The following is a 15,369-nucleotide window of genomic DNA, read 5'->3' on the forward strand; positions in this document are numbered from 1 at the left end:
TACACCTGGTATCGCTTCTTTCCACAACGCCCTGTATTTCCATGCCGTCCATTTGCAGGAAAACCATTTACTGTCACTAGCTCCAAAGGGAAAACGGAGCGGAAAGCTTGGATGCCAAAAGAGAGCTGTAAAGGCCAGAGGAAGTTTCTCTCCGCAACTCCAGTTGCACCTCCTCCTCATGCGACTGTGTCAACTCATTTGGAGCTTTTAATGAATGGAACAACGATAATGATAAAAAATATACCAAACAGGATGACGTAATAGATTATATATATTTTTCAATAATTTCTTATACATTACCTACCTAGTATACTTTTTTCAGTTTGTTATCTAACTATATCATTTGTATTATTGCGAGTAGAAGAGAGATTCTGATTCAGATGTTGGATCAGCATTGCGCTGAGCAGCAAAAGGGGCTGGAGCAGGTGCATGAGGAGAAGAATTTGGTTAAATCAGAGTATGATTTTGTGTATCTTCCTATTGATTTCAGGTTTCTTCTCATTCTCTCTCTCTCTCTCTCCTCAAGTTAGCAATTACTACGTTACATTAATTGAGAAGACAGTATTTAAGACTTAAGAGAATGTTTTCCAGTTTCTGAAAACCAAGAATATTATCAATTAATGCTAATAATAATACACTATGTGACCCTTCGATCCATTCTGAGTTCTGATGCATGTACTTCAAGTATATAATAATGATAATAATAATTAATAATGAAAAACATATGGCGCCCCTTCATTAGTTTTTTTTTTTTTTTTTAAGTACTAAACGTTGCCCACTAAATTGATAAGTCATGAAAGTCTCTTTTCTTTTTCTTTTAACGAAAACAAAACTATCTCCTCCGAGTACCATTATGATAATAAAATCTTTAAATTAAAGGAAAATTGGGGAACCGATAAACCTCTTTATTGTTATTTTTGGTCTTTGATACTACAATAATAAGATGATGTTTTGTAATTACTGATTATATATGATGATTAAATAAACAGCACTCGAGCCAACAAAGGGTATGCCTTCGTCAATTTCACAACAGTAGAGGCTGCAAATAATGCAAGCAAGGAAATGCATCGCCGTAAGTGGGTCATCTTTAATTCCAAGAAGGTTGCTCTTGTTTGTTCCGCACGTGTACAGGTATATTACTTCAATTCTTATTCTCATTTGTTTTTTTTTTTCTCACCGCTTTGCTAATTGCTATTGCTCCTACTTTCTTTTATTTATTATTTATCCGAAGCAGGAGATTTTAGAAAAGCAGATTTAATAGATTTTGGATGTTCAACCTATTAATTAGTATTAGAGAAATTTAACCTATCCAGTCCTTTTAGAAATGTCTCTTCGTATCCCTCTTTTATAATGATATGTTATATCTAGTTAGGGTTTTCACATGTTTTAATCTTGTCAAGTGTATCATTTATCCATGCATGTTCTATGTATCAGGTTCTTTCTTATAAAATCTAGTTCTAGTTCTTTTTGACCAATTTTTTAAAATTTAGGAATAGTTCCCCTTGGAACAATCAACCAAATAAATATAAAATATTAACTGTTCCAAGTTATCTCAAAAGAAGTCAATCTATATACCTTGCACAAAATTGTTATTCCAAGTAATATTTGGTTTTCAGTACCATAATAATCATGTACAACTAATTAATTCAATGCACTGAACAGGGCAAGACTGCATTAGTGAACCGCTTCAAGTGCTCTCAGTTCAGGTGTGACACCGACGAGTTCCTCCCGGTCACTTTCACACCTCCCCGAAATGGAACTACATCTCTTGCCCCTCCTGATATCGTTGGCAAAAGGATATATTACTTCCCAGTGAAAAGTACTCAATGAGCTTAATTCCATGCATGCATCAAATTCTAATATATATATTTGTATAATTAGATGATGCATGAAGTTTAGTTTCAGGGCTCCTTTTAGTTTGTTTAGTTTGCTCATCTTTTGATGTTGTCTTAGGTACTGTTGCTACTTGCTAGTTTATCATTCAGGTAAGCTTTTGTTAGGGGCTTTTGGTCTTATAGGGTACTTTTGATGTATTATAGGAGAAGTTGGAAAGGTTGACAAGCATGAAATGATGGATTTGAATTAGGTCATTTCTGAGAAGTAGTTAAAGAGAGAACAACTCGAGCAGTCAAATCATTACTTCTTTGTGAAAGTGTCAACTATCACGAGATATTTCTTGGATGTTGGATCACGCAATGCACACATAAACTAATTAAACGTTTTGAACTTCAATGCTTATTATGTTGCGTTTATCTTGCGGCTATTAATTAATTAATCGAGCATAATGGCATCATATATATTTACATGTTTTGCTTACAAACATGAAAATAAATATCCTTATTGGTGTCTGCAAACAGTAAAGTATTTAAGTTTTGATTTCTTAGATAATATATAATTAAGAAGCTAGTATCCTTTTCAATTGCCTGATCGATTTTTATAGTGGGGTTAATATTTTGATTCAGGTTCTACATTATTGTACCTTTGAATGAAATTACTATTGTTCAGTCGTTATCATACTTAGCACCTTCTTCCAATTTATACATATATATAAACTTAATTAATTTTATGAAATCATAGCTCGTTGATCTACATATTATAAGCAATAGTTAAAAAAAGTTAAAACTGTCTTTTGTTCTAATTAAAATTGACAATGCATAGGAACTAGGAAGACATGATAGACATGTTGATCATTTTGGAACTGCACTAGCTAGTTTGCAGACATATATATTTAATTAAAATTATTTCATATGAAACCTGGGGCATTCAAGACTCGTTGCTGTTAGTTGTTTGACATTTTTTTGTTACGTTTAGGTTCTACTTGTTATTTAGATTTTAAAATATTTGTTGTTAAGAATTTGTAAGGGTGAAGGGATGAAAAATTAAGGTACATGGTACATATTTAGAAGTGTAATACTCTGATATGTTTGGATAATTCTAGTGTATGTCTAATTCTTATAATACACACAAATTTTATGGTACATATATTTAAAAAATATTATTCATATTAAAAAGATAAATTTACAGGTGTATCATAATTAAGTTTTTATCTTATACCACAAATCGCACTAGTTTTTCAGGTCTGCGCCTACAACTGAGATTATTTTTTGGGTTATTACAATTAAGGTCACTAATTTGATTATTCATTATTCACCCTAGTAAGGAGCGAAACTTTCACCTAAAATGCAAAAGAATATAGCACTGTGCATATACCCAACAAACATACTGCATGTCCTAAAATGTTGTCAAGCTTTGGAACTACCACTTGACGTCCTCTACTGTATAGTTATCCCAAAATAGCCATACATATCAATAGTTTGTATATTTCAGATCAACTAAAACTTGCATAGGTGGCATGCTAGCATAGCTAGACTTAATTAATTGGACAAGGATCCTCTGTAGCATATGTATATATCAGCTAATTGTGTAATAAATAGGCAGCCAGAATTTATAAATTAAATAATTACCAAAAAAATTTAACAAAAAGCATACTCTCATGACTGAGAATATGTTTTCCGAACTCATTAATTAATAGTTTTGACTATGTTGGTTATATGTAATAATTGTGAGAAGAAGAAGAACCACAGATATATAAATTAAATATTACCAAAAAAATTTAACAAAAAGCATACTCTCATGACTGAGAATATGTTTTCCGAACTCATTAATTAATAGTTTTGACTATGTTGGTAATATGATTATACATCGCATCCATCTATCAACGTAATTATTAAGATGTCACGTTTATAGATTTGAAAATAACATTGTATTGTCTGCCTTTTTGTGACTCCTTACATGATTTGATGTATCTACACATAGAAACAGAAAGTTGCACTAGGTTTAATTCACGCGATGTGTGAGCAGTGAGCATTAGGGTTTAGGGCTTATCCAACAAACAAAAAGAGGTTTTAGGTGCACAGCTAGTACTCTGGGCATCTACTGCCAAAATCAGCCCTATAGCTTGTACTTTCCATATTTTTATTGGTTATTTAACTGGCACAGTACGCATATCAGCTTTATTTTTTTTTTCTGTCGTTGTCTTCCTATTTTGTCTCCTTATATTTCTTGGATTAATGATACAGCCTCTATTTTTTTTTTTGTTCACACACAGGTTTTAACTCTTTCGAAGCAAATAAAGTTGCATTCTACCGTTCGTGTTTAATTTCTAGGTGATATGCAATAATGCAAACAAATGTTAGATAAAAAAAAATACTATATATATAAAGAACCAACGTAGAGTTCCAAATAATTGAGTTTGTCTGATTGTCTTCTATATATTTTGTTGAGATTAGCTAGTTTAATAGATATGTATTTCAACTTAATTTATTTAGTTTTTGATTGGATATGTGCCTATCTGTCCACTCAAACTTTTAGGATTGTGTATGGAAAATAAAAACAACTTAGATCATGTCAATTAAATATATAGTGAAAGCTATACAATGCAATACCTCATATTAATCATTAGAATAAAAAACTTATAATTTTCTTCAAAAAGTTAATCATTAGAAAAGAAAAAAAATACTGTATTCCCCCCACCCAGCCCCCTAATATTCCACCAATGGTGAAACTTTGGTCTAGACTGAATAATGCAAAGAATACTAGATTAAGAATTAATTAGGTGGTATATTGGTAACTGTGTGCTAAATGGTAAATCAATTAAATCATTTGAAAAAAGTTTATGTTGATGATTATATATTTCTTTTTCTTAACTTTAATAATTGGAGAATTTTGACGTGATCAGCTGGGCACATATTCCCAAGCGGTTAAGTCTCAAGGCAAATAATTAAGGGGGGAGAGAGACAATTGATAAGGTCAAATCCTGTAACTTTTCCATTTCAGTGAAAACATTGGAAGCTGTCATTTGATCTCAGGAAATATCATTGACAGTCTTTTCTCTTGAGTCTTGATTTCTCCGTTTGGAAAAGAAAAATATTACTTTTTGTGTGGCTTATGTCTGGGGTAAAGATATTTACAGAGTAGAATTTACTTCATGCAGCGCGTTAACAATAGAGTCGAATTGGCGTTGCATATGGTTCATGCACTGTTCGAAGTAAAAACTACGTTGTCAATATATTTACCCGATATCTGTTTTCAAAAGAAAAGTGCCAATTTTTCTTGAGCTCCGCACCATGAGAGGAGCACCAGTGTGGAGGTCTATGCACGTGACGCATGCCTCTGCTGGCTTGTTGCAAAATATAATAACAAAATAAGATGCGGTTAGGGGCTAATTTCCAATAGTAATAAAATAAAATATTACAGAAAACTATTGGACAAAATTAAAATTCGAAGGGAAAATATTACAGTTCCTTCAATTTCATGTAAAATATAAAATTATCATTCTACTTTTCTCGAAAGTTCTATATGAATTACTTAAAAAATAAAAACACAGCAATAATCGTTGGGAATTCATCACTATTTATTTTAAAAAAATGTTACAAAAGGGAAGCTCAACACTACCTTTACTCTGCTGTTGGGCCAAGCCCATGATCTCCTTTTAAAAATGATAAGATCAAAATATCAGTCCAATTAAGGAAAGTTGGTTTTGATCATATCATTCTGTAACATTTTTTTTCAAATAAATAGTGGTGAATTATAACCATTTATTGCTGTTTTTTCTTTGTCTATAATATTTATCATAAACAAGTTTAAAGAAACCAGTTGAAAAAAATATCCAAAGGAAAATATTACCGTTCCTTCTATATCCTGTAAAAAAAATATAAAATCATCAAATTACTTCCCTCAAAAACATTATATGAATGGCCAAAAAATTAGAAAACAGCAATAATTCGTGGGATTTTACCACTATGTTTTGTTTAAATGTTACAGGAACGATAAGATCAAAACCACCTTTCCTTCGTTGATTGAACTGTTATTGGGCCAAGCCCATAATATACTTTTGAATCCAGTATGTATTACATACATTCAGTGTTTTAGACCGTATCAAAAGGCCTAGTTGTATGTTTATAAGATCTGTCTAAAATTATAATCGCGAGGTATGATCACTGATCAGACACTAAAAATATTTTAATGAAATATTCTTTAGATCTTACAACTCTGTACCCGTCATAATTTAATGCAACTTTCTTTTATGATATTATTAATAACTAATCAGTAATTTGTTGTTTTTGAGTAGAACTATAGTTTTCTTAAGCACACTAAGAATTTGGTACATGTCCATGTAATACAAAAGAGTCTTCTTTAGGGCAGTACAATTTCCATACGATGTAAAATTAAAAAATTTCAAACATGCCTTGCATTCTGGTATAAAATGTAGTTCATAATCAAGTCCAGGTTTGATTAAAACATGCTCAACTTGACTGAATGGATCCAACCAGAGTTTATTTAAACAAAAATGTTATATTTCAGGGTATCTTCCTCAAAGAGGACAGCTGGAATGTGAGGTACCAAAGTTATAGTCGTAAATAAAGTAACAGTTTATTTTTATTTTTGTCTAATCAATTTCATAAGCTGGTATATGGTGTTGACATCAATCTTTATATATGAGTGGTATATTTGATGCCTTCATATGTGTAGGGGCATGTTGGTAATCTTTATAAGTGGTATATTTGATGCCTTCATATGCCTTCCTACTCTGTGTGATTGTGTCTACATCATAACTAACACGGTGCAAAAAACTAAAAGCTTAATTATATCTGTGTTGCTCACCATGTTAGAAATGTACTATAAGCCAGAATATTATGGGTCATATTAATAGTTAATATGGATCAACTCTTATTGGGCTGGGCCCAAACTTTTGCTCTCATCTGATCTCATCAGGATAAGTATTTCTGTAGAGGCTCCACGAATTGATGCAAGTGAACAGGCTCAACGAAATGGTGCAATATGTTATAAATATACAACAACAGTTCAGTTTTTTGGTTAGCCATTTTGTTCATTTATATTCAGAAAACGAGAGAGAAAAAGAGAGCAGAGAAGGGGCTATCAATTCGGTACTAGCATACCGAATTACAGTAGTTTGTCAACCTGTTCGTGTGGATACTGATAGAGGCGTGACTGTTGTGCTGTTGCGTAGATCTGACACGAGAAGGAAAGGAGAAGAAGGCTACTGCTAGACTTGAAGTTTCCGCTGCGCGTCTAGTGGTAAACTCTATTTAAATCTTGGAATTATATAATTTTATGCATGGATTCTGATTTTCGGGTAGTAAACAAATTTTGAACTGATTCGAATTGTTGCACTATAACCTACTCGAAATCTCAACACACCATTCTCTATTTTTAATTTTAGGAGGTTAATATATATTCAAGGCATGCTAGAGTGCGACTTGTTGGTATATGAGGGGCTTGACTGTACCAGTGTAAGCCTTTTTTTCTTTTTCTTTTCTGAACTGATTCTATAGTTCTTGGTTTTATTTGGGTATAGTTCCTGATTATGGCTTTTGGGTATTTTGGGTTTTTTTGTGTTTTTAGTTGGTAATTTGGGTTAATTATGCAAATTCGACTAACATATTTGGAATTAGTGGGTTACCTTTTGAATTCAAACAAAAATAGTTTGTTTGCAGAAAGCAAAGATGCAAGCGACGTTATATATATATATATATCTATTTATTCCATTTTTTTTTTAAATACGAACTTTCATATAATCATTCATAAATAAAAAATAATAAGTACTTTGTATATTATACATAAATCTTTTAAATTGAAATATTAATATCGTGTGCTAAGTATAAATACTTGGATGCTTAGGAAATGCCAAAGTCATAAGTAGAGGAACTGGCTCATTGGTTAAATATTTATGTAGCTGGTGGTTCTTTAACTCTCCAGCTGGGTGTATATATATTTAAGTGATATCTCCCAATTTTTTAAATTCTCACTAGCCTCTCTCTATGCATTATTTACCTATTGATATATGAGTAATGATAAAATCTCAAGTGCGCCACGCACCCAAATTAATTAGTACCCGAGTAAATACAGAATTCAGATGCTCTGATGCATATATGGGTGTGCCATATATCCAGAGGCTCTGATTCATTAATTGGAGGAAGCCCCTCTGCCCCTGTCAACATATTTTAATAAATATGAGTTTTTGGATCACTCAAATTCTGGAAAAAAAATTAGAAACCATAAATAAAAAAAAAATTACCAAACCAACTTGGTTGCTTTAGTTTTTACAAAAATCATAAGAATCGAGATGTCATTTCAGTCAGAAGTTTTTTTTTTTTCTCGGACCGAATTGTCATTTCGGTCCGAGCTATTTACACAGATTTAAAAAAAAATGATGGTGTAAAACTTGTGAAAATACCTTGGACTTAACTGCCATTTTGGTCCAAAAAATAAAAGGTTCGAACCAAAATGACATGTCAGTTCTTATGATTTTTGTAAAAAAAAAATAACCACGTTGGTTGCATAAAAAAAATATTATGGTCTATAAAAAAATTCCAAATTCTGCCCATCCACTATAACACTATTCACCTCTAGACATTAATTAGAGGAAGCCCCCTGTCAACAGATTTTAATAAATATGAGTTTCTGGATCACTTATATTCTGTTCATCCACGCTATACACTATTCATCTCTAGACATTTTCATTTTTTATATGTAGCTGATTAAAAACTAATAAAAATATTGTTAAATATTAAGACTTAAGACTGAGTAGTTAATTATTAATTGGACAAATATATTTGTCAATCATGCTTGAATGACTGTTGTGTTGTATGAACATCACATGCATGCTTGATTATTATCGCTCTTAAGAGATTGTGACAAAAATACAATTAAAGTCAGCTGTAATTAGTTAGATAAGTTAATAATTTTGTATTACTTACATATATAATTAATTTCTATGAACAACACAATTTGTTTATTTAGTATATTTTTTAAAAGATATAAACTTTAAGTTGTTAAATAACATATAGTGAACTATTAAATAACTTGAGATTTTCATGAGTAGGCAGTGGGTGGATAAACTTAGGATTATGTTTGTATCATTAATATTTTATTTGTGTCTGGAATTCTAAGATATGAGTTGATTGTTTCTCTCACATGAGAATGCGTATTTGTGGGGTATTACCCAACGCTGTCCATTGAGGTCGTAATCATTCTCTCTCACATGAAAAAAAAACCGAGCAAACTTATAAGAACCTCTACTCAGGTTATGAATATGCTATGAGTATATTAAATAATATTCCATCGAGGTCGTATCATCATTTTTAAATGAGCAAAAACTCATTCCAAGTCATATATCAAGAATTTGTGTTAAAAAGAAGAGTGAAAAACTAAAGAATTCACAAATGAAGAACAAGTTGGGTTGATTTTGCATATTCTTACTCATGCATATTGGAGATGTGTTATGGACAACTATAAAAAATGCATTGTCGAAAAAAATAAAATCTGAAATAGAAGAAGTCTAAATTTGTAATGCTTCTTGTAAATATATTTTTATTGCTATTTTAAGAACTCTAATGCTAGCTTAATTTACTGCTTAATGTTTATTTGATTAAATTTTATTACTGATGTCAATACTAATTAAATATTTAATGAGAATTGTATGACTAAATTGTTATTTTTTTATTTCATAATTTTTTTTATCCCAATTTGTATGTAGTATTTTATTGAATATACAATTTGTTCATGTGTTGTATATTCAACACGTTATGGTGCATTAATTAAAACTCAACAAGGTTATAAGAGTCATTTTTTACTATTTGTGTATTTTTAATGACATTCCTTTTTACTATTTCAATTGTTGAGTTTATTGAAAATATTTAAAATGGACTAAAAAGATTAATTTCCAATTCTATAATTACTCGATTATTTCACAATTCTATCTGTAGCTGAACAGGAATGAAATGACGAAGAAATTAAAACGATTTATTACAATTTTACAGCTCTTTGGTTGTGAAATTTTCAGGCCAAGCCTAACTAAGATACCTTAGCCCATACATTTTTCTTTGTTAAAAGCAAAAACTCTATTCGGGTTGTTTTAAAATGAAAAATCTAACTTGACAAACGGAACGCGCGTTTAGGGTTTAGGGTTTAGGGTTTTTAAAACAGGCACCAGCAGACATGGTGGCAGAATGGGTGATCAGGGAAGCATCTCTGTGGAAGTTGCTAAAAGGAAAGAAGTCAACAACTCAAACATAAATTTCGTATGTTTTGTTTTCCTTTTGTAGGCTGTAAAGGGTGCTAGATAGAGTGTGCTTTGCAGAGACACGTGCATGATTTTGCATGCCACTGTAGCAAAGTAATTGGGCCTTGGCCTTTTAAGTTGTAACCCTTGTTTTGTGATTATTAAATACAAACCCTGGCAGCCTCTGCCGGCAATTTCAAAAAAAAAAAAAAAAGACAAACGGAACGCGCGAGGGTTGATTTTATCATCTCCTGATGTAGATTGTCATATATATATATATTTTTTTTTTTGATAAGCCGGGCAGTGGCTGCCAGGTGATTCCTGGTGTAGATTGTCATTTCTCAATCCCGTAGGTTCGTGGGTGGTAGCTAATTACAATTTCCTCATTGTAAGGCGTCGCCACTCGACTCCGCAGAAAAGAAAAGACAAAAGTAGAGCAACCAAACCCTAACCCTAATCCTTAGATTATTCGGATCCTAATTATCCCGTGAACTATATCGATCGATCGAGACGGAGAGACGGATAGAGAATTGTGATCAAAAGGGAGCAGCGATGGAGGTCGACCCGCCATCACCAGTGCCTGAAGATAAGTGTGGGTTCAATTCGTCACCTTATTTGATAAATCGTGTCAACTACAAACAACCCGAAACATCTGCCTGGATAGCAAAGGAGGCCGACGCCTACTAGGAGTCCCTTAACGATTCAAGTATGGCTTTGATTTTTCAAGTAGATATCGATCTTTTTATTGTTTTTTTCAAGTACCTCCGGAGATACGGATATACGAACTTAAAACAAAATTATACATTCGTTCGCTGTTGTAAGGCATCAATAGGAGCTTGGAAAAAAGAAAAGTTAATGGTATTCGGTAAAACTTCTGCATGACCTTGTTAAGAATGAAGAACCTACACTTGTTCTTATTTATACCATTTTGACTGCTTCTAAAGCTAATTAAAGTGGTTTTCTCAGCCTTTAATTATATCGGACAGGTTGTAGCACTATGCCCAAAAGCACAACAAGTATTTACCATGATAATTATTGCAATTTACCTTTTTGTAAAATATTTTATGTAATGAGCATTACAAAAGTTATTGGATTTTCTGATGCAGATAAGCAAGAGTTCCTGGCTGTGCATGACTATGATCTTATCAATTTCGCGCGTGATGTTATCCAGGATCCATGGCTGGTGGATTTCCTACCAAATGCAATAATATTCTATAAGCTCCACGATACATGGGAGACCTATGTCTGTCCCAACCTAACTTGCTCGCGTTTATTCAAGGATGTGGATTCGCTCATCATTCACGTCAAGCGCGATCACTTCTCTGACATATGTCCTGCCGCATGGTCACCCCGACGGCACAATCTGGCTGAGGAGCGACAGTGCGCTGATGCCCTCCGTAAGATGGTCTGGAAACCGATTGTTGTTGAGGCCGCGCTGGATCTGCTCTCGACAATGTATCTAGACCATGAACACGTCACTATGGCTGACGTGTGTGCTGGTTCTGACTGGCTTAACTCCTTAGATTGGCTGTTTTCTGAGGACCTCGAGAGGAAGAGACTTTTGCTTGAATTGGAAGAGGTATTCCAGGTCTTGTTAGCTAAACAAGAGCAGGCTCCTTTTTCATTGATCTCTAATGGATTCTTCATGAAAATGACTGCCTTGGCTTCGGAGCACATTTTTGTTGACCATCCTCGTGGAATCAATTTGTGCTTTCTTAAACGTGTTCTGGCGCACTCTCCGCTATCCTTTTGTATGTTGGAGGAAGGACACCTTTCACGATTTGTTGAACTGGTGAAGGCGACGACCCAGCTTGTCGAGCAAGAGTGTAATTCAGCCGAAGGTTATTTTAGCGGAAGAAAGAGTGTAATTGTGGATGCGCCTTATGTTTCTTTTCAGGATGGTTCTCTCCGCTATAATGGTGGGGATTCAATACTCTCATCCTTGTACAGCGCGCCGGCCATTCCCTCAATTAAAATAGTCCATAATAAAGCTTGTGTGATCTTTTCTGATCTGCAGAAAATCCTGTATCGGATAAGTTCGGCTGGGCTTGCTATTGACTGTCTCCAACCATGGGGCAGTAAGTGCCAGCTGAAGCATCAAACCCGTGGACCATTTAACATTCGATGGGGCCATCAGCTGCTATGGGGTCCCGGTTGCTTTATTAGAGACCCTGACCAACTTCATTGCATTGAATTTCACTTTGAGGTTTGTGATCCTATGATTCCATGCTGTCTTTTATTTTGCCATATAATTATAGATTTCTTTGTTTCCTGTTGTTGATCCACTAAACTACTTTGTGTTTCTAGAGGGAGGTGTACCATCTTCAACTTGTCAATGAATTGCGGTGCTTGGAGTCTCAGCTCCTCCGTCTATGTGTCGTTGACTTTCGCATGGATTTTTTACTACTTGTGCAATCTTCTTTACGGGTATGCAAATTAATTTCGAGATTGTTGACGTGCTTTCTTCTCCATGCATGTTTTGTTTCTTTCTGTATCTGCTCTTGTATACTTGAAGCAGCTAAGACTTATTATGTTGAGCCTACTCAATTGCAGATGAAATTGTATGTTCGCTTGAGATGCCGCAGATTTAAGATAGAAGAAGAAAATCCTGTTGCGGTATGTGGAGAAATTGTAGATAACTTGCTCACTTTTTTATGAACTTGACAGATATGTCACTTTTCTTTTTATTATATATGTCAAGCCTTATTTAGCCCCACAACTATCTAATCAAGTGCTGCCAGTTCTTAGCTACTTGTTAAGTTTTGCTGTGTGCTTAGGAAATCCTTGTACAATTATATAGCCTGGCACCAATGAATACATGCTGCCAGTATCTGTCATTACTGGACCTGACATTTGATGTAACAAAATATACAATGAAAAACCTATCTGGTAGGTTATTGGGATGCAAATAAGTCAGTCGGGCTCAAGCGCACCAATCCTAACTTTTCTTTCGGCTGTTTATTATTTGAATCAATTTGAACTTGGGCTGAAATTTTTTTTTAAGCTCTTGAATCGGGTCAAGCTCAAGGACTGTACAAGAAATGAATTTTGATTTTTTTTTTATGTTGGCTGCACATTGTTTCAGCAAATAAAGTGCAAAATATATTGTTTGTTTTCTTGGTGAGATCTATATAGTTGACAAAATACTGAACCCATCTTATTGAAAAATCATTGATGATTGTGCATTTAAATCTGCAATTGCATAGTAGATAAATAGCTGGTACAGTCGAGTTCAGTCAGATAAATGGAACATTTTTATGGGGAAGTACCAGGGTTGAATTATTGTTGGGTGGTGCCTTATGTCAGCTATTATTTTCTTTAAAGCAGCAACGCCCAATAATATCACATCAAGAAGAGAACGCTGAACAGAAGGTCAGTAGTGATGAGAGCAAATCTGAATACGGCTGTGACTACGACACCGATGAATCCTATTTCGACATAAGTGAGGAGAGTGATGAGAGTGGATCCGGAGAAAATTCGGATTGTGAAGATGATTCCAAATCTAGTACCAAGAGCGAACCTGAGGCGGAATCCAAACTTGATCCGGAACTTGGTGACAAACCTTGGAGGGAAAACCCAGTCTTGTGTGGGTTGGATTCAGCCTTGAGTGCGAGTGCAACAGGGAAGACCGAAGACACTGGGCCTTTCTTTTGGATACCTATCTCTTACATCCTGCGGCACTGTGAAAAGGACCCGAACCCTGTTGGACTTGAGAGCGTGATGAAAGGGTTAAGGTGGTTTAGGCTTAATAAGACATGGAAGTACTGGCTGTGTTATAGCTGTGACGAGACTTTCATAGATCGAGAGTCCCTTATGGTGCATTTGGAGGACAAGCACCAGTTTGGCCTTGCTCATAATGAGTATAGGTTGATACCCAAACAAGCCTATCAAGATGAAGTAGAAGATTTAAGACAAGACGAGGTAAAGAGTGAGCGAGGCTTGGAGGACTCCATCACTCTTGATCATATGTATCGTTTTTTTCTTGTGGATTCGACAAAGTTATTCGATCAAATACCATCAGCCAATGAAAGGGAGGAACTTGGTCAGGCAAAGCGTAAAGAATACATGGAAATTGTTGGTGGCCTTCATTCTGAACTCCGTGACTTGAGGTGGCTTTTCCATTCCAAATGCAAGTACGTGATGCATTTGGATATTGTGAATGCCCTCAGTTTCATGTTGTTTAATGGAGGCCAACCCCTCGCACTTCTTGTGTGCTGGCTCCACAAGCTTTCTATTATGGAACGGGGTACTAGCACCACCCACCAATTGCAATTCTAATTTCTCTCTCAACTTTTTTGTCAAGCTCATAATCAAACCTATGGTTCTTTTAGCAACTACTCTGTGGAAAACACTTTTCTAGACATGAGGGCCAATCTCATTTCCAAGGTTTGCTATTATTGTTCCCCTCTTGCCTCTCTTCTTTACCTCTTTTCTTGACCTCATCTTTTTCTCATGATTCAAGTTTCTCCTTTCAGATTGATTGGCAAGACAAGAAAATTCTGGAAGCACTTGTTCGAATAGATGACGTAGAGCACAACCTTACGGACCTCTGTGTTGGTGACTACAGAACAGAGATTGTGCCCTCTGTCAGATCATTCTTACATGTAAGCAATCTCAATTCGTTAATGTCTTAATGTCCATGCCTTGGCCATCTTTATAAATGTACCTATTTGTAATTAGTTTTTTGAATGCACCATTTGTTTAATTTGCTTCAGGCAAAATTTAGGTTTGATGATAGCCTTAGGTTGCTTGGATGTAACAATATAAAGGTATGCATGACTGCTGTTTTTCTTAGTATATTTTTGAACTTTCCATACTCTCTAATACTCCTTCACTGTTAAATGGACTGTCAAAAATTAAATTATTATAGGAGTTGCTATCGTCTCTTGACCAAGGCTACATTCGAGGCAATCCACGTGTCTTCAGTGCGCGGGTACTATCACCTGGTAAAGTGAGTGATGTACTTATAGAATTTGCAATCTATTGTCTATTTTCTCTTGCAATATGTTTCCTGCTGTTACAGTTCACTAAGTGCTGGCACCCAAATTAAAGGACCAGAACAGATGGTTCCGATGTAAAGATTGGTTTCATTTCGACACAAGAGGGTGGCCTGATTTTGTTTCTAAATCAATGATTATTTATAAACAGGTGGTTATCAATACTAGGAGGAACAAGAAGCGGACTTGGGGACTTGCTTTTATAGGAATCAGTCTGGACTTTGATGGTGCGGGTTCTATTAATTTTTCTTTCTTTTTACCCTTCTTCTTATACATGTTGAAGGTTTT

General features: G+C 34.5%; 2 protein-coding genes across 3 annotated transcripts; both read left to right on the forward strand.

Annotated features, from left to right (window-relative positions):
• The first annotated feature begins 367 nt into the window (after positions 1-367).
• LOC144572145 (protein terminal ear1 homolog) lies at positions 368-2,102 on the forward strand. Its single transcript, XM_078321581.1, has 3 exons — positions 368-490; positions 990-1,131; positions 1,663-2,102. Exons 1-3 carry the CDS (start codon positions 381-383, stop codon positions 1,828-1,830), a joined length of 420 nt encoding a protein of 139 aa, XP_078177707.1. The 5' UTR covers positions 368-380; the 3' UTR covers positions 1,831-2,102.
• An 8,445-nt stretch (positions 2,103-10,547) lies between these two features.
• LOC144572661 (uncharacterized) lies at positions 10,548-14,688 on the forward strand. Of its 2 annotated transcripts, XM_078322317.1 has the most exons (6): positions 10,559-10,790; positions 11,191-12,290; positions 12,392-12,511; positions 12,638-12,700; positions 13,412-14,470; positions 14,560-14,688. In XM_078322317.1, exons 2-5 carry the CDS (start codon positions 11,487-11,489, stop codon positions 14,360-14,362), a joined length of 1,938 nt encoding a protein of 645 aa, XP_078178443.1. In that variant the 5' UTR covers positions 10,559-10,790; positions 11,191-11,486; the 3' UTR covers positions 14,363-14,470; positions 14,560-14,688. The 2 variants fall into 2 exon arrangements, with proteins under 2 accessions (XP_078178444.1, XP_078178443.1); XM_078322318.1 differs by lacking the exon at positions 12,638-12,700 and having other exon boundaries at positions 10,548-10,790.
• Positions 14,689-15,369: the final 681 nt, after the last annotated feature.

The sequence above is a fragment of the Carex rostrata genome, chromosome 20 (genome assembly GCF_964058835.1).
Source record: "Carex rostrata chromosome 20, lpCarRost1.2, whole genome shotgun sequence".
NCBI classification, from domain to species: domain Eukaryota; kingdom Viridiplantae; phylum Streptophyta; class Magnoliopsida; order Poales; family Cyperaceae; genus Carex; species Carex rostrata.